Raw genomic sequence first — 23,580 nt, 5'->3', positions numbered from 1 at the left:
TTAGTTCTATGGAAGATTTTATATAAAATAAATCTCAAAGTATTTTTATTTACGATCTTGATTACTTTGTATTTCCGTGTCTGATTGAATATTCTAGATATCTTGAAATCCTGAGATAGGACCCATATATATATTTATAATAGCTTTGGATCTGCCTGTTTAGGAGAGTAGTATTAAGCTTTTATTATAGCCACGCAGCTGTCAGCTGATCCCTCCTTTCTGTGTGGTCTCCGACCCCTATCTCTTTTAACTACTAACCATCTTCTTGAGATCTAGATAGATTAAAACCATATATCTTTGACCCTTCGTCTTGACATACGATGTACTGTGATACTCTATGCGAGAATATGGGCTACGAACCTGACAAGGATACCCTTTTCTAGATTCCTCGTGTTAAAGGGAGTTATTTGGACTGAGGGCCTGAACCAAAGACACATACTGATGTTGTAGGCGAGCTTTCTGCCGGTGAGCCCTTGACAATTACTGATCACGCTTCTTGGATCGCAGTGATGAAGCAGATGCAGCGTGCTTTAGGACCCTGGTTGTCGCCTTCCGACCGCTAAATACCGCGCCACGAGTGAAACCTACACCAGACGCGCTTAGGCAGTTTGGGGGGATAAAAGCGGGTTGATCTGACACATTTATAAAGGTGATACTGCAGATAGAATGGATTGACAGAATGACGAAGTAGAGTATTCCTACATTCTCATGTTCCGCCCTAAATACTGCCAGGGTACAGGCACGTGAATGTAACGACCTTGCAGGACAATCATCATTCGATGCAAAATATCCTCCGTCCAGTCGTCTTTGTACGAGATGCCCGATTATACAAAATTAGGCTGTATTCTAGTCACTGAACAACATGATCACAGCAGCGGTCTTTGAGTTAGACTAATTGGCCAACCAGGTTCGCTACAATTCCCACTGACTTGTATTCATGTCGATCAAACCCCGGGAAATCAACGGAAAGGCCGGCATGACGCTGGATGCTTCCTGGTTCCTGTATCCGCGATAGCCGAGCTACTAAAATTGGGGGGAGATAAGCATGAAGACCGAACCGCTGGGGGTGGGGTTCATTTGGAAACGGAGAATTAGCAGTGGCGCATTTAGCCGACGGGGTCCGAGACCATCATCCTCCTACTTTGTTCGTTGGAGTCGTCCGTCTCACTCCGATCACTCCGGCCACTTTACAATGACAATGGCTCACTAGGCCCCTCCTAACATGCTATCTTCGGCAAATGTGTCTATCAAACTATGGGGCCAAATTCCCCTTGAGGCAAAGCACACTTTACCCCGCTTGCACCCGGTCAATTCCTCGGTGAATGCTCGGAAGGGCCAGCAGTCTTCCATAAGAGACGTCTGAAGGTTACCCAGAACACTTTTATCCGCAGACAATCAATTAATCTCGATTGAATCGAACTGCTATTCAACATGCAGCTTCGGCACGCAGGTGAGTATACGCACCCAGTCTCACAGTGCGCGCAATTCCATTCAACGAAGCTAATGATTGACGTCACAGCCTCCGAAACGGCCTTGAAGGACATACTCGAGGAAGCCCGTCCTGACTTGACGCCATTCGAGGACATCTATCGTGATATTCACTGCAATCCCGAATTGTCCTTCTGTGAAGAACGAACTTCTGCCATTGCGGCCCAGCATCTGAAAGAACTCGGCTACGAGGTACATACACACATTGGCGGCTATGGCGTCGCGGGCGTCTTGAAAAATGGTGCTGGCCCCACAATTCTACTTCGAGCAGACATGGATGCACTCCCGGTACAGGAGAAGACAGGACTTCCTTACGCCAGCACGAAAGTCGCCAAAAACAAAGACGGAGTCGAGGTACCAGTAATGCACGCCTGCGGTCATGATACTCACGTCGTCAGCCTGATGGCCAGTGCTTCTCTTCTACAATCCGCCAGAACGCATTGGACGGGGACTCTAATTTGCCTCTTTCAACCGGCAGAGGAGCTTCTATCAGGATCCAGGGCCATGATAGATGACGGTCTCTATGACAAAATACCCGCTCCGGATGTGGTATTGGCAGCGCATGTGATGCCACTCAAAGCCGGCACAGTGAGCGTCCGCTCTGGTCGGCTGCTGACGGCTGCAGATTCATTTAATGTACGCATCTTTGGAAAGGGCGGTCATGGTTCGGCGCCCGAGGCCTGCATTGACCCGGTTGTCACCGGAGCGGCCATCATCTTGAAGCTGCAGACCATAGTAGGGCGCGAGGTGCCTCCGGGACAACTGGCGGTGGTTACCTGTGGCTACATCCAAGCTGGCATAGCGGCGAATGTCATCCCGGATACCTTGGACTTCAAGCTTGATGTGAGGACATGCGATGACTCGATTCGCGAACGTGTAATACGTGCGATCAAGCGCATCATCCGCGCCGAATGCGAGGCGGCCGGCTGCGAGAAGGAACCGCAAATCGACCATGTCATGTCGACCCCGGCCACTATCAACGACCACGCTACCGTGCGAGCTTTATGCAATACATTCGGCTCTTACTTTGGAAAGCGACTCATCGAGTCTGACCCGGCAGGTGCTAGCGAGGATTTCTCCTTACTCGCCAGGGCCGTGAACGCGCCGTACGTGATGTGGACTTATGGCGGTATCGATCCAGAGACATGGGATAATGCAGTCAAGAATGACACGGTGAAAGATCTCCCGAGTAATCACTCGCCATTCTTCGCCCCAGTGATCCAGCCCACCCTCCAAACCGCCGTAGATGCCATGTCTCTCGGCGCGCTGACATTCTTGAAGCGAAATTGAATCTGTCACATAGCACCCACCCTTCCTAAGTAAAATCAAACACGACGCCATGAAATAAATGCCAAACAACCCACCCCATCCATCCCCACACTATCCCCACCTCCCTCACGCCCTCTCCACCACACGAACCACAACCTTCCCCCTTGCTCTCCCCCCGCGCAGCTTTTCAAACGCCTTCGGCGCATCCTCAAACCCAAACACACTATCCAACACCACCTTCACCTTCCCCTCGCCAATCAACTCCCCCACCTTGGTCAAATCCTTCTTATTACTCTTCCAAAAAATCGGCACATACTTCATCCTCCCCCCACCCAAGAACCCGGGCCGAATAAACCTCACCGCAAATGTAGGCATCCAATTGGCCCCAACCTGGGTAAACACACCCCCAGAGACCATGAACTTGTCACTCTCGCGATACAACTCCCACGGCTCCCCCACATGATCCACCACCAACCTGAATACCCTCCCCTTCGCCTTCACCACCTCCACCACATTCTCCACCGTATAATCAATCACCTCATCCGCCCCCAGCCCCTTCACAAACTCCACATTCTTCCCCGAACACACCGCCGTCACCTCACACCCCAGCGCCTTCGCGATCTGCACCCCGTAGATACCACACCCGCCCGACGCTCCCACAATCAATACTTTATCCCCGGCTCCAGCCGTCACATACGGCGCGATGGCCTGCCACGCCGTCTGCCCCGCTACTCCCACCGTCGCGGCATGATCGACCTCCACCCCCTCGGGGACTATCTGTATGTGCTCGGCATCAGCGAGAACGTATTCCGCCAGCGGACCGAATTGCGTCGGGAGGGGGAGCGTGCCGTAGACGAGTTTGCCCGGGGTGAGGGTGGAGGGGACGCTCGGGCCCGTAGAGACGATCTCGCCGGCGAAGTCGAGGCAGGGGCTGGCGGGTTTGCGGATCAGAAGGGTTGATATCACGGGCATGGCGGGGACTTTGTAGTCGGCGGGGTTTAGGGCGCAGGTGTGGACGCGGATGAGGAGTTGGGTGTTTTTGGGCGCTGGGGGGGTAGGGGCGCTAGGTGTGAGGGTGAGGTTCTGTTCCAGGGTTGGGTGCGTGGTGCTGTAGAGCCAGGCTTGCATTGTTTCGGGGTGGGTGGATGGGGATGTCATTTTGAGTGGTTGTTGTTGATGATGATGATGGTGGTGGTTGTTTGTTGTTGCTGTGGAGCGGTAATGGAGATGGAGATGGAGATGAAGCTGAAGCTGTCATGTTGCGTTGCATCGGCCGGATCGGGATTAGTGCGGTTGGATGGATGACTGGTTGCGAGCGATAAGATAAGACGTCATTGACCGCGACAGCTTCATCTGTTTATCCATTGCAGTACTCGATGGGTTGGTGTATCGTAGGTGTTAAGTGATACCAACCAAACTTGTGCTATCTTGTATGATCATTAGAAGGGCCAAAATTATCCTGGGCTGACAGGTTACTGTACAAACACAACGAGTAACCGATATCCCTCCTGACCGTGTCACCGTAAGCCCACAATTCTGGCACCACCATCTCAGCGTGCTCGAGACACAAAAGACTTCACTGTCTTCTTTCTCTAGTCTCTACAGCCAAAAATGTACTCTTCACAAAACACAACACATAATACACAGGCAATCCCCTCCATTTCCATACCAAAATCCCAAACCCCAGCCAAGCCAACCCATACCACCCCCATCTCACCGCGCGTCCACACCTCACCCCCAGCAAATACGAACACAGCCCAACGACGCAGGTACCCAAACCCAGAAGCAATCATAATATTCAGGGGCCAGTGGGCCCCCACATACACGGCTGATAAACCGCTACCCGTCAATCATGGTCATTTGGCCCCAGTTTTCGGATCCTTCAGAAACGTCTAGACCCCATGTGTCGCGTGGACGAGCAACCAACAACTTTGTTTTCTAACCTTTTTTGGGATGTTGATGTTTGGTCTGTGCGGTGATTATACGAGTGGAATGTGTGGTTTGGCCCCTGGATTTCTGTTGGTTGGGGTGGGTGTAGGGTTTGTGTGGTTTTGTTGGCAATTTTGGGAGATTATTAGCCAGTAGGCGACTAATTTGTTATGTACAGGCTACTGCTTACTTATAATGTGTGGACGTATTTCATTCCTACTAGAGTGTTTTGCTGATTATATCAAACGCTGATACATGTATTCTCTGAAGTGCTGCAGGTATGTCTTCAGTATTAAATTAGGCTCAGATCAAGCATGCATGTTTCGCCAATTAATGCCGCAGTCAGGGCAGTCGAATAGCTCGTAGCCGTCGTCTTTGCTGTTAGGGACCAGCTCGAACTGCAATTGCACTTTGACCTCTTCAAATGCCTGGCCAATTGATCGCTCATTGTCTCCAAGTGATCGGTCCAGTATCTCGCGTTCACACGGTTTTTCTATATGGAAGGTGATCGTTTCCAGGTTTGGCAAACTGCCCCGCGAGATCCAATTGTAGAGTATAATCAAGGTACGCCAATCCGGGGATTTCCTTGGGGTGTATAGGAAAAGCACTAAACGCTTTAGGCTCAGAGGAAGCTGGCATTTCAGGTCAGAACTTTTCCATAGACATATTTTAGCGTTGTTCTTCGGGTCGTATTCCCCGGTGCCTCTCAATGCATCGGGTTCAACGGTAAGTTCTTCCAGGCACTTGAGGGCAGTGAAGTCTACCGGAGGATTATCAACAACCCCTGGATAAAAGTCAATGTCAAGTCTCAGAAGCGAATCCGCTTGATTCCTAATCATGTCAACGTATATTTGCCGGTTCGGCATAAGATTCGTGGGCCTGTAACACCATGGCGCTCCTTTATACGTCAAATGTTTCAAGGCACGCGGCAGCGACAACAACTCGCCCATCGCGGAGGGTGACACATCGCAGCCAAACATGTTTAGCTTTTCCAGTGGTGTCGATCGTGGTGAAGGCACATGATTCTTCAGGCTCTCAAGTTCGCCCCCGACTATGGTCAGGTCTTGGAGGTGCGGATGGATCAGCACGGCGCCCCTCAGACTAAAGTCCCAAGCTGGCTCATTGGGCGCAATGTCATCCATGATCATCACACCTGAGGAGCATTAGCAGATGAGGTAAGAGGATGATAAAGGGTTTGGCAGACATTTTGTAAGCGAAGGAAGGATCTGCGAGCCCGGCACAGCAGATTGCGCGAAGAGAGTGTCCCATTTCTCGGCTTCGGCAATGACTCTCTCATATCCCCCAATAATTTCGTCGTCCTCTTCTCGGTCTGCGTCGAACTCGAGTCCCTTGACGACAAGCGATCGCAGGTTTACGAGACGCCTGATCGTCGGAGCGAGGGTTTCCGCATACAATGGATAGTACTCCTCTTCATCTTCAACATCGACGTAATGATAGTGAATCAGAAGCTCTCTAACATAATCGGCACGGGAGGGTACACAGTCCAGCGCGTAGGTGAACTTTTCTCCGTCGTGGTTGCGCAAGTACACCGACTGGTACAAGATGCGCTCGACGAGCGGTCGGAGACGTTGACAGACCCGCGCGAGGCTGGCGAGAGAGCCGCGCGAGGTGTGCGCCAAGATGGCCTCCAGAAGCTCTTGAGGTAAGTCAAAGATGTGCATGTGGATTAATTGAGCCAGGTTGTCTTGGGAGTCTTGGAAAGATGAAGTTCGGTGGGAAGCCGACAAGGAAGGGGTAATTATTAAAAAGCGGGTTAGGCTGGGGGCGGTGGCTGATCCTACCAATTCGTGCCCTAACTTTTCCCGTTAGGATCCTTGCTGAGCCTCGCGGTTTGGCCCCAACATTGAAACATCATAGCCCCCAAACGTTCAGCATTGAAAGGGTCAAGAGCCATATACCGACAGATGAGGAAGAACGTGATGTCGCCAGCGTAGGTTAAATACCTGCCCGGTCCCTGTCTGTATTTGCTGTCACCATCACACAACCAACTCTTTTACAATCATTTGAATTCTTTTTCACCATGGCTGGTTCAAAAGCTGTCGCTCTTTTATTGCTGCTGGTTAATCTAACCACAGCCTCTGTTATCCCACGTGGAGAGGCCACATCGTCGGCGGTTGCTGCCAGTGCGAGCGCGAGCGCTGAGGCTTCCTGCTGGCGATATACACTCCCTACCACTCTCACGGAGGATGATATCGAGCAGAATGAGGATGACACGACCTCATCGACTAGGCGGCGGGGTCTGAATTACTTTGATCGCCGCGATCATACCAAGACTGAAAAGCTCGGCACCTGCGACTTGGGGCAGACGATCTACAAGCCCAAATACTTCCGTTCAAAGAATATCCAAACTAGCCAAAACAAAGTTAGCGGTTATAGCTTCCTCGGGTACTTCATTCCTAAGCTAGATACCTGCGATGCAGCCGTTACGTTCACGACGATTGCAAATGCAGCTGACGTTCCGAAAACAACGGCTGGATACTGGGATGATGTTGAGGCAAGTGCCCAACAAAAGTACCTCGACCTGGGAGCCCAGATCAACAAGAACAACCAGGAGATGCCACACATTAATGTGGATCATGTTTGTGAGTGGTCACTTGTTTTAGAGTCTATGCATTATCTAACTATTTCTAGACGAGCTCCAAATCCTTGATGCCTTTTTGACGGCTATGATTGACGAGTACAAGTTCTGCGACAGTTTCAAAGAATGGTTCCTCACGATCGACTCAACCTTCAAGAACAAACAAGGAGTAAATAAGCCCCGGCTCCAGAAGCTCTACAGTTATGTAAGTATCTCTTCCCGGATTAATCACCACCATAATGTGATGCCGGTTGCTAATCAGTATGGTAGTTGCCTGGTGAGACGTATCCCGACTTGGTGGCTATGGACAGTCGCTTGAATTCGTACAAAGCACCTGTGAGTTTGATATGCACCTTTCCCATTACAGTTTACCCCACCCAACAAATGATAGCTGACCATCGGCTCAGATGTTCGGAAGCGAAGAGTTGAGCGGCATGGCTTCGGTCGACGGCACCGGAGACACCCGCCAGGGCAGCGCGCTGAGCATTATGAACACTCTGGCAGTGGTTGTCTCAATGCTCCGCGACAACAGCGTCGCCACCTACTTCAAGAACGCCAACACCCGCATGTATAAAGCTTTCCTTGGGATTGATGACCTCATGAGCCAACAGAAATCCTGCAACCAAGACCTCGACCTCCCGCAACCCAAGAACGGCTGGGCCAGTGCGTACGAAAGCTGGATGGACAAGTTCCTGAGTACCCAGGCAGCTGCTGTCTCGACCCGCATCTCATCGGTTTCTGCACAAGTCACTAGCACCGAGGCTGCGGGGGTCAAGAATATCTATGGCAAGGCGCTGGATGCGTTCAACGAGAAGTACCCCACTGCATCATGGAAATGGGACAACGGCAAGCTGCTGGACTGGAGCGCAACTGACGGCACTGCCTTTGCCAAGCGCGATGCCTCGTCAGCGGCTGTCTGCACGCCCACGGCTACGCCGTCCTCCTCGGCAGTCAAGTCCCACTCTGCTTCTAGCAAGGCCACGCCGAGCCAGACTGGAACTGCAAACACGGCCTCAGAGACGGGTAGGTAACTTCAAGATTCATAAATATTTTCATCCGCGGATGCTGATGTGTTTAGCTTCGCACACGGTCAAGTCCACCGTGACATCATCCTCGCAGAAGGCGACGATCACGCCTGCCACAAGCACCTCCACCAAAGCCGAGACCACAACTAAGAGCAAGCACGGCTCTGGGTCTTCCGAGGTAGCACAGACTACCAAGTCTACTAGCAGCAAGCCGAAGGATACCGAGACCGCAACGACCAAGTCTAGCTCATCGTCGGCCAAGGATACCGCGACTATAACTAGCACCAAGACCACGTCGACGGCTACTCCTGACTCGAAGGATACGAGCACCAAGGATACCTCGACTAAGGACACTTCGACTAAGGACACTTCGACTAAGGATACCACGACCACTACTTCGACGTCCACAGAGACAAAGGAAACCACCACCTCAACCAAGACTTCCACCACGACTAAGAGTACGAAGACGGCTACTAAGACTACTACCAAGTCTTCGAAGGAGACTAAGGATTCATCCTCTTCTTCTTCGTCTTGCAAAAAGAAGAAGTGTAAGAAGGGGTGAGTTAATGCTGCTCATACAGATAAAGGACCTTGGCTAACCTGTGGCTTAGTAAATGCACCTGCGTGTCCTAAATAGGGAGAAGCACTACCTAAAGGTGGGAGATGCTGTGGGATGCTGATGGGGAGACATTCATGTATTTTATCCTTTAGAATCTGGGGTAATGTCTTTATTATCAAGGCCTTGTCTGTTTATGATATCTGTAAAATCTATACACCGATAGGATTTCAAAGGAGGATTAGTTTTGAAGATCACATGGTCTGCATAATAAGGGAGACGCTACACACCCCACCCTCCACCCACCTTAGTGGGGAAGCCTGGCTTTGAGAGCCAGCACAGTCGCTACCGCCTGCCGATTGTGTACATTTTTACCTGAAACTGAAATATACTACCTAAGGCAGTATATTAATGCCTCGGGTATCAGGTACCTTAGATAGGATCTAACGATTCGTTTCTAATCCAGGAGCTTTGATCTTATACGGGTAGTAATGCGAATATGTGATAAATCTACAAATAGTCGCTAAAGTCGAATTCAGCGCAATGTCCCCTCAGCGGCTCTTCCCCCCCCCACGACTATCCTAGTCCTCCTCAGGCACACCAATCAGTCATAGTTTCTCGGCTAATTACTATGATGTTAGTCCACAAACATAGTTGCTACTTTCTAATGGTGTGCGCGCTGTTTGCAGGATATCATTATGAGGCGAAGCTAGTTCCGATCTCAAGGTGTCGGGTGACCGTGTCGTTTGCGGTCTTAGATGCTTACAGCCCAGGGTGAAAGTTGGTGGAAGGTAATTGAGAAATTGGAAAGATTCATAAGACTTATGTTATGATGAACATTAATTACCCTTACGAGGAACATGCTGTCGTCCGCGCTTGCAATGATAGGGAACTCTCATCAGCCTTACCTCACGATTTGTACCCCAAATTTGCGGACAACCAATCCGAATAGCCACAACGGAGAGCTCAAGGCTAGGAGAATCAGAATAAAAAGTGCATCCGTGCTAAAATTGGCTCCAAATGGTTCGCCAAAAATCTTTCTGTGTTGGATTTTTAGGTCTCGCTCTTCATCTTTCGTCATAAGCAGAATGCGATTGATCTTTTCCATTCTCTCCTGCCACCTTTGACGGTATGTTTGCTCCAATCTTTGAAGCTTTCGAGCTTTAGCCTCCATGATCTGTGCTTTTTCTTTCTGAATTTTACCAATCTTACGCCTTAAAGACGCCTCCAGAGCTATCAAATGGGCCACTCGGCTTTCTTCTGTCGCCTTTTCTCTCTGTTTCTTCTTTTTCGGCCTATTTGACGGCCCTGCTTCTGACCAAAGGATTTTATGGCGCTGGTCTAGTGGCGACTCACTGCCCAAAGCGATGGTTTCAGTATGACGGTTTGGTCTTCCGCTGAACTCAGTGTCGTCGGGGTACCAAATGACCTAACATTAGTCAGACTGTAACCCTGAGTATTTTCATTGAACTTGATAGTAAGTATGATTTCCTCAATCAAATATACCTTTTGGATGTTATATCTTGATGCAGCTCGACTTATAACACTCTGGAATATCTGGTCAAGCTCCTGCTTTGTCCCTTGCAGGGCCAACATTCTCTCCTCACTCAATGGAAGATGGTGAGCCATGACATTCCGTATTTGCTTCGATTTCTTGAGTAGGTTTGAGAAATATTTTGCGGCTTGTTTGCCTAATACACCCCGGAGCCTGCTGCCAGGCTGGGAGCAAGCACATTCAAGAGTATCGACAATTGCCGGAAGGTCCGCTGCCTGGTGACAATAATATCCTCTTTCTTCGAGGCCATTTGGATCAACTATTTCTGAGAGGATATAGCCTAAGAATTCCAACTCTTTGGTCCACTTGAGGACCTGTTTGTGAGACTCGAGGTATACATCAGGTTGCTGTTCCATGCTTAATACATAGTAAGCTTGAGGGTTTTATTCTGATGACAAGTTTCAAAGCATTTAATTCATGAAGCAAGAGCAGTTGATGAAGATGCGCTTAATGTCGTCATGTTGATATCATGAACTAAGGTTCAACCGGATGGATGCGGATGTTGTGGTTGGAGTAGAGAAACACGAGGGTATCACCAGAGAAGATACGAGCAGACGAGAAGGTGTTGCCGTAAGCTCATAGTAGCTATACACCCATTTTTCCTTGGCCAGGCAACCAAACGCCTAACCACCTCCTGATGCAGCAGGCTTTGGTCAAGGCTTTGGCTGCTATATATATCGACTTCTGGAGTTACCACTACTCCCTGAATATATAGGTTAGGCCCTTATCGGCAGCCTTGTCGGATTTCATACCAGTATGGTCCATAGCTATACAACCACTATTTCTCTTTTGCTGCACGCAGCGGAGTGTCCATTCTTATTTCCCCGAGTATATAACGAACCCCAGCTCCAGCCAATTGCCATCATGTAGTATGAATGAAAAGTTTGAGGTTGTCCGCTCAACGATGTAGTGTATCAAGTGGAAGCAATCCCTGATTACACCTTTCTTTTTGCCTTTTTATTCTTTCCAATCCCTCGATTCCAGCTATCCCACTCCATAAATTCTTCCTTGGCGCTTTGAAGCTGGTCTTCATGCTCATTAAGACCTTGCTTCAATGAAGAAACTTTTAATTGAAGCTCATCCATTTGTTCCTCCAGAGACCGGGCACCCAGTCCGGTCGTCCTGAGTCGTCTAGCCAACTTGTGCGATAAATCAACCACGAAATCACCGCCCTCTGCCATAACCCGATCAAAGCTCTCGCATCCTAACAGAGTAAACAGAGTATAATAGATCGCAACGTACTGAGATAATAACTTCCGAGCAGGATTATCTTGCAAGTACGCGCCCGGGGTCGAACCATAGACAACACGTATAGCATCTGCGACATACGAAAACACAGCCTCTTCGTCTGCATCTAAGATGAGAAGAGATTTTGTGAGACGCTGTAGTGCAAAGACCTCAAGTTCACGGATACAATATCGATGTGCGAAACAATATACTTTCGCGTGAATGAGAATTTCAGCTCCACGGCTATCGTTAAAATACTGAATTGCTTCGTCGGTGCAAGTACCTGCAGCAGTAAGGCTTTTATTTGCAGGTAGGCCAGCCTCGAGACACCGACCCAAGGGTGTTAATGGCCTGTTAGGTAATTTCTGATTATCTGGCGTAGACTCAGATACAATGGGCTCTGTGTCAGTTAGATGGAACGGCTCAATCCCGGTACAATGAACCATCGAAATTGAATTTTAGCGGACAACGGCCTACCTTTGCAGTCATCTTTGCTTTCGCAACTATCATCCGGAGCAACTTCCAACTGCGGGACGTAGTAATCCTGCGTATAAAGGTAGCTTAAGACGCATTCGACTGTCTGCTCATCGAAGTCGGACCAGTCAATTGGACTTTCATCTCCGTGCTGCCTCCATGGCCCTTCAATTTGCGCACTTAGTGCCGAGTTTTTGCACCATGACAGGGCTTCAGGATGGACATAATAGGGGACCTTAGCACTCCCTACAATCACCTGGATTGGTGGTTTTCGGAATATCCTTCGGCTCCATTAGTAAAATTCATCATGACGAGAAGAGGTGTTTACCTTGCATATTGAGAGGTTTTAGGTCGTGGCTCCATTTTCGACTAAGAACAAAGCGTGGATTTTCTGTTGACAGTATATAGAGGGTTTACATGAGTTCAAATCATGCTTTAGCTTGTCCCCTTATCAGCATGACGTGCCTTTATAACACAGGAGTTACCCCGCTCCGAAAGAAAGCAAGGCTGCATACTTCTGTGCTTGCCGCCGACGAGGGTGAGGAGGGGTAAAACAGTTGGCAAGCCTAATTCTATTTGAGCGCCTGTACCATCATTTTCGCAGCCTCATATTTATGCCCAATTTTGTCGACACCTTGATGTGGCCTGGATTTATCCAAATAATTTGGTATACTGCTTAGCATAGCCCCTACGAGAGAGTTGCCGCACGTACCCAACCAATGGCGAATTTAAACCTGCCGAAGTTATCGGATTCCACTATAAGGCTCCCTTGGAGACAAGGCTACCAAGCTGCAAGGCTGATACTCGACCAGGGATAACCCAACTGCGCAACTGAACATATCAATATTGCGAAATTAATCCACTCTCGGCATTTCAGCCTTGCAGCTGGAGCTGCGAGGCTTTAGCGCTCCCTGGTACTAGATGTGGGTTGATTGTTGTGTATATATTGTCCTTAGTATCTTCTGGCATTCAATAACCTCTTGTCAAAGTCTTGGGAATACTTCAATTTACTGCTACTCACCCTTTTCGCAGTAAAAATGCAAGATATCACCAAACCTAGTCGAGCTCTGCTTCGATCAACATACAATGATGAAGACATTCCCAGCAATTCAGCATATCATCTCGCCGACAACGGAGATTTGAATCAGCGGTACCTCCGAATTATTGATATGTCATGGATGCGTGCACGCCTTCCGAAGATCTCACGAGGGCAATCTTTACTTCCCTTTGCCGATACTAGGCGCAATCAAGCTCCCCCACCTATAGCAAGCATCTCGGTGCCTAATACTTCCCAAACGTCGGGGCGTAGGATTCGGCGCGTTCGAAGGTATGATCCATACTTGAGAAACACCATCAAGCATGGGAGTTAATGTTGAGAATGCCCAAGGCAAGATAGCTCGGACACTCGATCCGAGCAAAGTGCAAGGGACCGCCGACGTGGCCCCCATGAAATTCGGAATGAGGAGTTGGCAGATTTCTTCAAGCCGATGCTTGAGGAAGACTTCACCGTGATATTTATCTGTTGGGGCAGAAAAGAGCGCTGCCGGATTGTTCCGGTGGTGATCACTGACCCAACTAATGAGGTTACCGCGTGGCAAGCAATTTCCCGGGAGTTTTACGCACAGAGAGGCGTTTGGGCGAAATATTTGCCATGGTTTTGTGTGAATAAGGTGGAAATTGTTGATGTATGTGGCTCCTAAACATCAAAATTGAGGCGATTATTCTGATTGCAATACCGAAGATTTCTATTGCAGGGCAGAAGCTGGCCAATGATCATCGATCGACAGGCATTGAATATGTTGGTATATATAACAGTGAAGATTTGGTTGCCAAAAGGAAGCATTTGGAGCAAGTCATCGCGGATTACAAGCCTCAGGATTGGCCTTGTCCGTATGACATTTCTACAGGGTCCGTGGTTTGTCTCTATGATTGTGTAACGAGCTATGCGGATTATGTAGAATGCCCTGAGAGGACTAAATTCAGAGCGGAACGTGAGCTCTCGCTACTCAGTCTCCGGCCTATACTTACCCAGTGCTTCTTTCAAGCTAAGATTGCTGCACACAATCACCTCCTTAGCAGGGAGAGATTAATACATGGTCACCAGTATGGGTCTCCCTCGTTCGTCAACAACTATGATCGAGAAGTACTGATCTTCAATCAATAGAGATATCCTGAGAGAACTCAACGTTTGGCATTGTCCGGAGTTGGGTGAGATTCAATTTCGCGGCTTGATGATCGGCGACAATTGGGAAGGCAATTTGCAGCATATGGTGCTACTTGTGACAGTAATACTAATTTTGCTGAGCATAGCCATTGCAAGGTTAGTTTTCGATGACTGGGCTATAGCATGGACCGTTGGTGCCTTCTTTGTAGGGTTGTTAAGCTTGTTGCAAAAGGGGAAGAGTTGGTAGCTACTATGCAGTGGGAATTAATCACCGGTTACATTATATGATAATAAGATTATATGCTTGAGTTGGTCTGTCTCCAGGGCTGTAACATATTCTGTTCTGGGAACATATAATTTTGTCAAACCAATGAAGTACTACTCAAGACTCTTTCATAGTAGCTTCATGGGGGCTGGTTGCTCTACTAGTACTATGCTAGTATAATATTTATTTCTACTCAGCGCCACTGCCAGCGGGCTGAGAATGGCAAGACTGAGGCTGAGAGAGCGAGTCCACCGTGCAGACTTGGCTTGCTGCAGCAACGCGTGGCTCTTTACTGCACATCCGTTGGCAAAAGAAACAAGTCATCGACAGGAAGTTGAGTGGCGGTGATTGATTGAATTGATTGGGGCTGCCAGGGACGGGGGTCCCATGACATCACCGCCGACCGGTCGGGATCTTTGAAGAGAGTTTGGATAACCCTCTCCACTTCTCTTCTTCTACTTACTTTGACTATCAATGCAATGACGATGCAGTGCCCAATGACATGTGGCAATCGCTTCGTGTTCCTGTCCCTTTCCTCTCCTTTATCTTTCTCTTAATCTCGCTCTCTCTCCTCCCTCTTTCGCTGCATGCACGCTCGTTCCACCTCCCACCCCTTTCTTCCCCCCCTTCATTCTTTTTGACCCGCTCGCGTCCTCCACTCCGAATCTTCATCTTTTATCCTTCTTTACTGTTGTTGTCTCCTGCAATTTTATTTCCTTCTCTTATACTTGGCTTTTCGAGCCATGTGTCCTGGTCGACTGTTCCCCCCTCTAGACTAGTACAATGCCACTCAACACCTTTGCCCTGAGTGTGGCCCTCACTCCGGCCGTCCTCCAGACCCTGATCTCGCATGTGGGTCGCCCTGCCGCTGTCACTTCACTGTTCTATCCCCATTTTGTTTGATCTCGGGTCATAGTTCATGGACCTTGACTCTGACATTGACCCTGATCCTCTATCTCCAGTATGTCCATCGCAAATCGCTTCGTCAGAAGCCCAACGTCCACGTCACCTACGATGAAGCCATCCGCATCCTGCGTGAATTCCTTGTCTATGCCTCCAAACATCCCGTCGAGGATCTCCAGGCCTTTACCTGCCAGAAGGTGCCCGCGCCCCATTGGGTGAAACTACAAACCGTGACTGTGTCGGAGGAATACCTCTCGTCAGCAGCCAAGGCCATCAACCAACAGTTGGGCCCCAAGGGCATCGCGCGGATAGGAGGGAGTGAGTGGTGGCAATGGCGTGGACCAGCCGAGGACCTCAAGGGAGAGTGGATCGAGATGAAGGATGATTACAATGAGCGGAAGCAGACCAGTCGCGATCATCCGAGCCAAAAGCGGATCATGCTGTATATCCACGGTGGGGCGTACTTCTTCGCTAGTCTGGATACCCATCGCTATCAGATGCAGCGGCACGCTAGGAAGCTTAAGGGTCGGGTTTTTGCACGGTAAGATCTATCGGCTATCTTTCATTTGCATGCAATGCTAACTTAATGTAGTGAGTTCTGGATCTACTGGGATGCGACCCGTGGACTGTAAAAGCTAATCCCTGATCTCCAGCTAAATATCGTCTGGCGCCGCAATTTCCGTTCCCATGCAGTCTACAAGACTCGCTAGCCGCATACTTGTATCTGCTGGAGGATCATGATCCGAAAGAGATCATTTTCGCCGGCGACTCGGCTGGTGGAGGAATGGTGTTCTCGTAAGTAAATTGTAGCGGTGGAAGAGCAACGCTGACTCTGGTAGGATGCTTGTCATTTGTCGCGATCAAGGTCTGCCTTTGCCGGCGGGTGCTATCCTAATTTCCCCTTGGGTGGACCTCACGCATTCGTTCCCGAGCATTGTCGCGGACAATCCGGGCGACTACATTCCTCCCTATGGCTTCAGACATAAACCCTCCGCTGCATGGCCCCCGCCAAACGCGGACGAGCTGCGTGAACTCAAGAAAGGCCTCAAAAAACACCCACCCAGCCAGAGTGAGGCTCTCAAGGCCATACCGAATGACAGCGAGGCGGAAGAAACAGCAGCGAAGGGTTATTCGAGCCGTAGGAACAGCGCGACCAACGCGGAACGTGCCTTCGACATCGAGCACGAGACTGTCAAAGTGGTTCTTGATGGGGAGACCGTGGAGGTCAAGGATCAGATTCATATGTACACTACTAACGAGCTTTTGTCTCATCCTCTCGTCTCCCCTGTCTTCCAGCCGTCACTGGGAGGTTTACCTCCGTTGCTGATTCAAAGCGGAGGTGGTGAAATGCTACGAGATGAACAGTTCTACATTGCACATAAGGCCGCCAACCCCACAGCATACCCGCCCAGTGACAAGTTCCTCGACGAGCATGATCCATCACGCGAGATTCTTCACAAATACCCCGGTACCCATGTTCAGCTACAAGTCTGGGACGACCTCTGCCACGTCGCTCCCACCCTCAGCTTTACACGACCCGCGAAGTATATGTACCGGGCGATCGCTCAATTTGGGGCCTGGGCTCTGGCATGTGCGCAGAAAGAGGAGGTGGAAATCGAAGATCAGCAGTCCGGGTCATCCAGCGAATCTGAAAAACCAGGAGACACTGCTAACGGTACCGCCAACGGCACTGCAGTCGCATCGATTGGACGGGCAGGCGATCCATTACCGGCCTTCAAAGACCGCATGATCCGTCAACGAGTCGACAAACGGGGGAATATCTACCCGCTTGATCCACCGTCTCAGTGTCCCGTCCTCCAGATTCCCAGCTCCCAAGTCGGTACCTTCAACCCCAAACTTGTTCGTGGATGGCTGGCAGCCAAGGAGGAATGGGACGAGAAGTTCGCCAAAGACAAGCTCCGGGTTCAGCGACAGCGGATCAAGGAATTGGCGTATGGCCTTCAGACATTCAAGGACGAGTTGCCTCCGCCCAGTTCACTTGCTGCGAGACGCAACGCCCCTGGCGTCTTGCCCTCCAAGACCGGACGCAAGAGTTACCCCATGACGATGTGGAGCAGACTTGCGAGCAAGCAAGACGAGAGATCGATCGCTAAAGAACAGCAGAAAGGCTGCGAGGTCAAGCGGAAGAGTGTCGACGCCGGACGCGCCGGAGCGTCAATGGACGAGGCCAACAGATCCAAAGCCGAGAGTGTACGGCCGTCCTCTCAACCGGCTACCCTTGCCTCGCACCCTACGAACGTCGTTATTGTTCCAACCCAATCAGAAAAAGACAGCGTAACCTCCCACAAGGCGTCAACTGACGCAGTCGATCAGCTGGGAACCTCTCCCCCGCAAGGTACAACCTTCAGCAAGTCCAGCAGCCGACTCATGTTACTCCCCGAATACGAGGGGAAGACGCTCCTTGACGAAAACGCCAGCACAAGGACGCTCTTCCGTGAACCTGGCGCCATCCCCACCACATCAGATGGCGTATGGTCACGACTTCGCCAACGGCCACTATCTCATGCCGGCTCCGGAACTATCCGCAGCGAATTCACCTCCGAGCTTCCTGAAGATAGCAGCACGATCGGCGATGAGAAGTCACTTGCGGTGACCACCACGAATGTGGACGAAGCCAGCACCCGCGCTGTGCTGCGCGCTGGTGGTGTGGTGGGTCTGATGAGCGATGATGGCGACTCAGCCTATCGCTCGTTCGATGCGCTGTCGACCACGGATGCAGGTGATGCTGAATCAGTGCCTGGTGGCGTGGATGGTGATACCGGAGGGGTGAATGGCAGTGCTGATGTTGACAAACACGCGCGTCCCACTATGCCGGATCGCGAGTTCTTCAAGACGGCTGAGGAGTATGTGGCTTATTGAGTTGCTAGCCGGTGGGATTGTGCTGATGATATATGCCTTTTGGACTTTTGCCTCTTGTCTCGCGACATGGCGATTGGCGCGTCTTCTGCAAGTGTCATGGCGAGTATATGCCACTGTTCTATCTATAGTTCTGATCTATCGTTTATTGTTTTGGAATACCCCGTTGTCGAATACTGCAAAGACATACACCATCTCAAATACCTGCATGACTGTACATACCTCAATTACATAACCATTAACCATAACACATTTTGGGTATAATCATACACACATACTATACAAACAATCCTCATCTCTCCCTCCCTAAAGATACAAACCTACCACTCAATCCCCACCTTCTTTGCCACCTGCTCTGCAACATCCAAAAACGCCCTCCTTCTCACGCCCTCCTTCCCCTCCTTCCCTTCCTCAGCAACCACGCTCGGCATCCCCCGATCGGCATCCTCACAAACCCTCGCATCCAGCGGCACATCACCCAGAAACCCAATCCCCAGCCTCCTACACTCCGCCTCCACCCCCCAATCCGCCCCCTCATGCACATGCCTCCCCTGCGAAAAGATCTTCGTCTGCGTCCCACACTCCGGGCACGCAAAGAACGCCATATTCCTCACCATCCCCAGCACCGGCACATCCATGCGCTGGAACATGCCGATACCACGCACTGCATCGCGTAGCGCAATATCCTGCGGCGTGGTCACGATCACGGCTCCATCGAGGATAATCTCTTGGTTGATGGTGAGCTGCACGTCGCCGGTGCCGGGGGGAAGGTCAAGGAAGAGCACGTCCAACGGACCCCAGGAAACGGAGTGGAGGAGTTGGTGCATTGCTTTTGTGACCATTAGACCGCGCCACGAGATGGGGGTTGGGTCCATGGGGGGCCGTTCGGTCGGGTCGGTGGTCGGAGGTGCTTGGGTGCTGGGGAGGAGGTAGCCCATTGACATGGATTTGAGTCCGTAGTTGGTTAGAGGGAGGAGGCAGTTTTCTGTCATTCCAACCGAGTTATTCATTAGTTGAGGATTCCCTGGGAATGGGAAGGTGTAGGTGGGATAACGCACTATCGTCTAATCTAGGCTCGCCGGATAGGTTCAACAGAGTGGGAATGGATGGGCCGAAGATATCGGTATCGAGGATGCCGGTGCGGATGCCGCGGCGGGCGAAGGCGAGAGCAAGGTTGACTATTGATAGATTGTAGCCATGTTAATATATGTCTAATTGAACAAAGTGGTATAAAGGCATACCCGCTATCGTCGACTTCCCCACCCCACCCTTCGCCGAAGACACAGCAACAGCCTTCTTCACATCGCGGATCTTGCGCTTCTCGGGCAGCCCGCGACGACTTCGGAGGGACGGCGGCGTGCCGGAGCGAGGGAGGCCCTGAATACCTCATTAGTACTAATCTTCTGATGTCTCGGAGGAGATGAGAAATACCAGGGGATTTTCATGTTGTAAGCTCCGAAATGTGGAGAACAATCTCTTCCCCAACATGGTGAACGAGTATGATCAATTGCAAGTAATGTCACTAGTAGTTGAAGCCCGTCTACTATGATTAAATGATGGAAGCTAATACTGCCAGAATAAATCTCACCGCCGGCAAAACCCACCCCATTCCACCTAACCGTTTCCCAATATGGTATGTAATCCCGACACCGCATTCCGAAATCTCGGGCAGAAAAAAAAAAGTTGCAAAGGGAAACTAGTCTGCGGTCTTGAGTTTCTGCGCTCTAAGTTATTTGCATCACTCTGCTTTGTTTCTCCTTGAACCAAAAGCATTCACAGCCATGGCTCCGAAATCTCTGGCGGAACAGATGGCGGAGTTGGAGGATTTGACTCCGAGAGGTAATTCACTAATTCTAATCCTGTTGATGGTGATGTTGATGTTGTTGGGGGGAACTATGTTCTGACTATGGTGATGTTTTTTAGACTACGACCCTGAGGATCTTGATCGCGGAAACCAGGATAGTGATGAGGAGGGTGCTGCTGGTGGTAAGGATGAGAATGCGGGGAGGGAGCATTATCAGGCTGTTGGGTAGGTTTTTCGTCATTTCTCGTTTTGTTTATGGGTTGGTGTCTAGTGTTCATGGGGCGTGTTCTAATTATTGTATCATTGCAGAAAAGCGAAGCTTCGCAAGCAGGACCCCATCACCCTCGGAAAACAGTATGCTGGGTCGAAAGTGAGTCGCGCGGCGTTGGAGGCTGATAGTGATGATGATCCGTTTGCGGCGCGGTCGGGTGATGAGGATGAAGATGAAGATGATGACGAGGAGGAGGAGGACGAGGACGAGGATGAAGATGAGGATCTGGAACTTGGTAGCGACGAGGATGACGAGGACATCTCCGAGAGCGAGGAGGAGGAGCAGCGCCCGTCCAAGTCCGTAAAGAAGGGAAAGAAGCAAGTCGAGCTGGACGACATGGACACCGATGAGTCGGACGACCTTGAAGGCAGCGAAGGATCGTTCGACGAGGACGAGATGCCCTCCGACGAAGACGAGGAGGATGAAGATGATGACGAAGAAGAGGAAGAATCAGAATCAGAATCCGACTCCGACTCCAAATCGCGCAAACCCACCAATGACCGCGACGAACTCCGGCGCCTGATGGCAACCGACCAAAAGACCATCGCGGCGAGCATCTCCCAAGCGGCCAAAGCCGACGCCGCGAAAGGCAAAGCCGTGAAGCAACAACGCGCGACCTTCGACGCCCTCCTCAACACCCGAATCAAGCTCCAAAAGGGCCTAACAGCCATAAACCAGCTCTCCCTTGCCGCCACCTCCCCCGACGCAGACTCCGAAGAAGCCATCACCTCCGCCGAATCCGCCGCTCTGGCACTCTGGTCCACGCTCGAAGACCTGCGCGTTGCGCTCGCCGACGCCCACAACACCAACGGTAGCACAGAGGAACCGAAGAAGCGCAAGCGCGTCGACACCGACACCCCCACCGCGACGCTCTGGACACGCATGACCGATCTCGAATCCGCCGCGACCACCCACCGCCGCACTATCCTCGACAAATGGTCCGCCAAAGTCCGCGGCTCGACTGCCACGACAGCCGCCAACACCCGCGGCAAGCTCATCAACCCATCTGGCTCGGGCGCGCAATCCATCACCGCCGTCCTGGACGCCCAGGTCGCGACCGAGACAGGCGACCATTCCCGTGCTGCTAAGCGCGCCCGTCAAGACACCACCACTACCACTGCCGCCGAAGGCGCAGCAGCCACTACCCCCATCTACGACGACACCGTCTTCTACCAATCCCTACTCCGCGACCTCGTTGAGCAGCGCATGGCCTCCTCCGATGCGATCACCAACGGCCTCGATACCCTGCACATACAACTGCCGACGCGCGGCGGAGCAGCAATCCACCCTGTGACGGGGATGCGGAAGGACAAGGTCAAGCGGGATGTGGATACGCGGGCGTCGAAGGGTCGCAAGATGCGGTTCGATGTTCATGAGAAGTTGCAGAATTTCATGGCGCCGGAGGATCGTGGTAGTTGGACGAAGCATGCGCGCGAGGAGTTCTTTGCGTCGTTGTTGGGTAAGACGGCCAGTGGGTTGTTGAGGGAGGAGAGTGGGGATGAAGAGAGTGGTGCGGAGGAGAGTGAGGAGGATAGAGAGGAGGGTGGATTGCGGTTGTTTAGGAGCTAAGTAGATCCTGATTGCTTACTTGGGGTGTATAGTATTCGGTTGCTTTCTTATTCAAGAGGTAGTTCAGTGGGGGAAAAGTGTGGAGTGTATATAGCTTGGATTGATTACTATGTATGGTATGTGGAATTGGTACACAACAACACAACACAACAACAACAACAAAAGTCACAGTTTGGTTCGACTACCCCGACATTTGTCTGGCCTCTGTTCCTCTCCCTCTTGGGGATGGTCGTATCGGTCATAATTCATTAATCGTAATGCTTTGCTGCCGGGCAATAGGTAAGGTAGTGAGTATCCACACCCTCGGATATATCCTCATCCACGAACTCCCCTATCGAGCGCAAAGCAGCAGGTCGGCACGTATGCATCTCAATCCATCAACAGACAGACCAACACCCAGCACAGAGCCCAACCTTTAAATCAGCAATAAAATAAAAGCCGCAGTGGTTCAGTAGGTATCACCGCTGCGCTCCCCTCTTCGCAGGCGAATACCTCGGCAACCACCCGGCAGCCGACCCAGCAGACAGGGGTCTTTCCCACTCGAAGCTGGTCTGTCTCGGCAAACCGAGCATTTTCTCCTGTACAGCACGCTGGAGCTTCATTTTCCGTTCTTCTTCTTCCTGGGGGGAAAGGAAATGCGGGAAGCCGTCGTAGTCGACGATGACGGCGCCGCTGACGTCGTTGTAGCCTGGGAGGGAGGAGACAGGGATGGATCTGGTGGTTGTGTCGATCATGGTTGGATCGCTTTCTTTGTCTTGTGGTGATGATTGTTGTTGTTGGTGGTCTTGTTGGGAGTATGTGTAGGTTGGGGGTGGTGAGGGTGGTGTTGATGTTGATTTGTCGGCTAGGTAGTACTCGGCTGGGGAGTTGATGTCTTCCCAGATGAATGAGGCGGTTTCTTTTTCGGTGGGTGTTTCTGGTTCGGATAGTGGTGGTGAGTGGAGGAGTGGTTTGGATATTTCGGATGCGAATAGGTCTGGTTGTTGTTGGGGTTGTGATGGTGAGTATGGTTGGTGGGTAGTGATAGTAGTAGGAGTATTGTTGTTGGTGTTGGGTAGTAGAGGCTCCGAAGGACTAGTCGGAGTAGTACAAGGCTTATCCATTTTACCGGCAGAGGTGAAAAGGGACCGGAAGGATGAGAAGGGGTGGCAGCCTATTACTGGCCAAGAGGAGGTAGAGTTGTTGTCAGGCATTGATTCGATCAATGGCTTAAGTAGTAGATAGATAGAGAGATGTTATTGTTGGCAGCAGCAGGAGAGAAGGAATGGCATTAGCACTCTGCAAGATGCGGGGGAAGTGACAGTCCATTGGACCGGGAGCGCGGGAATAGAGTTTCTTTAGTAGTTTTAGCAGTGGCCGAAAAAGACGGGGAAAAGGGAGAAGAGGATGTGCAAATGACCTTCAGGGGTATGGAGGGAACTAACTAGTCGCATTTTGCATCCAACAAGTGAATATGCGGAGCCGTGACTCGGAACCGAGGCAGGCAAATGGATGATCAACCACTTCACGTGCCTCCCCTGGCACCTCTCACTTCTGACTATTGATTTTGGCCCAGCCGATCAGGCGGAACTGGAAGGAGCTAGTGCTCTTGAACGCACTCCTGAA

The 23,580-nt window shown here is 50.8% G+C and overlaps 11 protein-coding genes across 11 annotated transcripts; 5 read left to right on the top strand and 6 right to left on the bottom strand.

Annotated features, from left to right (window-relative positions):
* Positions 1–1,176: 1,176 nt before the first annotated feature.
* BO83DRAFT_330724 (putative zinc metallopeptidase) lies at positions 1,177–2,867 on the top strand. Its single transcript, XM_025528243.1, has 2 exons — positions 1,177–1,450; positions 1,520–2,867. The coding sequence occupies exons 1-2, from the start codon at positions 1,432–1,434 to the stop codon at positions 2,776–2,778; spliced, it is 1,278 nt and encodes a 425-aa protein (XP_025392356.1). The 5' UTR covers positions 1,177–1,431; the 3' UTR covers positions 2,779–2,867.
* Positions 2,868–2,883: 16 nt separating this feature from the next.
* BO83DRAFT_353686 (NAD(P)-dependent alcohol dehydrogenase) lies at positions 2,884–3,980 on the bottom strand (the record flags this gene model as incomplete). The annotated part of the gene is made up of 1 exon (XM_025529062.1): positions 2,884–3,980. The coding sequence occupies exon 1, from the start codon at positions 3,913–3,915 to the stop codon at positions 2,884–2,886; it is 1,032 nt and encodes a 343-aa protein (XP_025392355.1). The 5' UTR covers positions 3,916–3,980.
* A 956-nt stretch (positions 3,981–4,936) lies between these two features.
* On the bottom strand, positions 4,937–6,396 carry BO83DRAFT_330718 (uncharacterized protein). The gene is made up of 2 exons (XM_025528242.1): positions 5,891–6,396; positions 4,937–5,839 (listed from the first exon to the last, which is right to left on the bottom strand). The coding sequence occupies exons 1-2, from the start codon at positions 6,366–6,368 to the stop codon at positions 4,995–4,997; spliced, it is 1,323 nt and encodes a 440-aa protein (XP_025392354.1). The 5' UTR covers positions 6,369–6,396; the 3' UTR covers positions 4,937–4,994.
* A 331-nt stretch (positions 6,397–6,727) lies between these two features.
* Positions 6,728–8,997, top strand: BO83DRAFT_454654 (uncharacterized protein; the record flags this gene model as incomplete). Its single annotated transcript, XM_025536986.1, has 6 exons — positions 6,728–7,289; positions 7,339–7,490; positions 7,556–7,621; positions 7,693–8,308; positions 8,364–8,868; positions 8,922–8,997. The coding sequence occupies 6 exons, from the start codon at positions 6,728–6,730 to the stop codon at positions 8,941–8,943; spliced, it is 1,923 nt and encodes a 640-aa protein (XP_025392353.1). The 3' UTR covers positions 8,944–8,997.
* A 773-nt stretch (positions 8,998–9,770) lies between these two features.
* Positions 9,771–10,777, bottom strand: BO83DRAFT_454652 (uncharacterized protein; the record flags this gene model as incomplete). Its single annotated transcript, XM_025536985.1, has 2 exons — positions 9,771–10,295; positions 10,373–10,777. The coding sequence occupies 2 exons, from the start codon at positions 10,775–10,777 to the stop codon at positions 9,771–9,773; spliced, it is 930 nt and encodes a 309-aa protein (XP_025392352.1).
* Positions 10,778–11,190: 413 nt separating this feature from the next.
* BO83DRAFT_414210 (uncharacterized protein) lies at positions 11,191–12,583 on the bottom strand. The gene is made up of 3 exons (XM_025534548.1): positions 12,451–12,583; positions 12,126–12,403; positions 11,191–12,048 (listed from the first exon to the last, which is right to left on the bottom strand). The coding sequence occupies exons 1-3, from the start codon at positions 12,483–12,485 to the stop codon at positions 11,357–11,359; spliced, it is 1,005 nt and encodes a 334-aa protein (XP_025392351.1). The 5' UTR covers positions 12,486–12,583; the 3' UTR covers positions 11,191–11,356.
* A 576-nt stretch (positions 12,584–13,159) lies between these two features.
* Positions 13,160–14,286, top strand: BO83DRAFT_385284 (uncharacterized protein; the record flags this gene model as incomplete). The annotated part of the gene is made up of 3 exons (XM_025532614.1): positions 13,160–13,449; positions 13,510–13,807; positions 13,864–14,286. The coding sequence occupies 3 exons, from the start codon at positions 13,160–13,162 to the stop codon at positions 14,284–14,286; spliced, it is 1,011 nt and encodes a 336-aa protein (XP_025392350.1).
* Positions 14,287–15,334: 1,048 nt separating this feature from the next.
* BO83DRAFT_434302 (lipase/esterase family protein) lies at positions 15,335–18,334 on the top strand (the record flags this gene model as incomplete). The annotated part of the gene is made up of 5 exons (XM_025535783.1): positions 15,335–15,448; positions 15,514–15,995; positions 16,047–16,082; positions 16,148–16,249; positions 16,294–18,334. The coding sequence occupies 5 exons, from the start codon at positions 15,335–15,337 to the stop codon at positions 18,332–18,334; spliced, it is 2,775 nt and encodes a 924-aa protein (XP_025392349.1).
* A 235-nt stretch (positions 18,335–18,569) lies between these two features.
* Positions 18,570–19,829, bottom strand: BO83DRAFT_405531 (Mrp/NBP35 family ATP-binding protein; the record flags this gene model as incomplete). Its single annotated transcript, XM_025533809.1, has 5 exons — positions 19,763–19,829; positions 19,573–19,708; positions 19,390–19,509; positions 18,670–19,316; positions 18,570–18,608 (listed from the first exon to the last, which is right to left on the bottom strand). Exons 1-5 carry the CDS (start codon positions 19,817–19,819, stop codon positions 18,570–18,572), a joined length of 999 nt encoding a protein of 332 aa, XP_025392348.1. The 5' UTR covers positions 19,820–19,829.
* A 230-nt stretch (positions 19,830–20,059) lies between these two features.
* BO83DRAFT_375094 (AATF family protein) lies at positions 20,060–22,138 on the top strand. The gene is made up of 3 exons (XM_025530375.1): positions 20,060–20,170; positions 20,255–20,360; positions 20,445–22,138. The coding sequence occupies exons 1-3, from the start codon at positions 20,113–20,115 to the stop codon at positions 21,973–21,975; spliced, it is 1,695 nt and encodes a 564-aa protein (XP_025392347.1). The 5' UTR covers positions 20,060–20,112; the 3' UTR covers positions 21,976–22,138.
* On the bottom strand, positions 22,059–23,328 carry BO83DRAFT_375093 (uncharacterized protein). Its single transcript, XM_025530374.1, has one exon. It carries the CDS (start codon positions 23,166–23,168, stop codon positions 22,434–22,436), a length of 735 nt encoding a protein of 244 aa, XP_025392346.1. The 5' UTR covers positions 23,169–23,328; the 3' UTR covers positions 22,059–22,433.
* Between the last annotated feature and the right edge of the window lie 252 nt (positions 23,329–23,580).

Source organism: Aspergillus eucalypticola (assembly GCF_003184535.1).
Source record: "Aspergillus eucalypticola CBS 122712 chromosome Unknown BO83scaffold_3, whole genome shotgun sequence".
Lineage (NCBI taxonomy): Eukaryota > Fungi > Ascomycota > Eurotiomycetes > Eurotiales > Aspergillaceae > Aspergillus > Aspergillus eucalypticola.
This window is presented reverse-complemented; position numbering and strand designations above follow the sequence as displayed.

Excerpts from the sequence above, each read along its gene's own strand:
- BO83DRAFT_330718 (XM_025528242.1), bottom strand. The coding sequence starts at position 6,368 with ATGCACATCTTTGACTTACCTCAAGAGCTTCTGGAGGCCATCTTGGCG. Across the intron at positions 5,840-5,890 it reads CCTTCCTTCGCTTACAAAAT|GTGTGATGATCATGGATGAC; the intron begins GTCTGCCAAACC and ends AATGCTCCTCAG.
- BO83DRAFT_375093 (XM_025530374.1), bottom strand. The coding sequence starts at position 23,168 with ATGCCTGACAACAACTCTACCTCCTCTTGGCCAGTAATAGGCTGCCAC.
- BO83DRAFT_414210 (XM_025534548.1), bottom strand. The coding sequence starts at position 12,485 with ATGGAGCCACGACCTAAAACCTCTCAATATGCAAG. Across the intron at positions 12,404-12,450 it reads AAAACCTCTCAATATGCAAG|GATATTCCGAAAACCACCAA; the intron begins GTAAACACCTCT and ends ATGGAGCCGAAG. Across the intron at positions 12,049-12,125 it reads AAGCAAAGATGACTGCAAAG|AGCCCATTGTATCTGAGTCT; the intron begins GTAGGCCGTTGT and ends TAACTGACACAG.
- BO83DRAFT_375094 (XM_025530375.1), top strand. The coding sequence starts at position 20,113 with ATGGCTCCGAAATCTCTGGCGGAACAGATGGCGGAGTTGGAGGATTTG. Across the intron at positions 20,171-20,254 it reads GGAGGATTTGACTCCGAGAG|ACTACGACCCTGAGGATCTT; the intron begins GTAATTCACTAA and ends GATGTTTTTTAG. Across the intron at positions 20,361-20,444 it reads GAGCATTATCAGGCTGTTGG|AAAAGCGAAGCTTCGCAAGC; the intron begins GTAGGTTTTTCG and ends GTATCATTGCAG.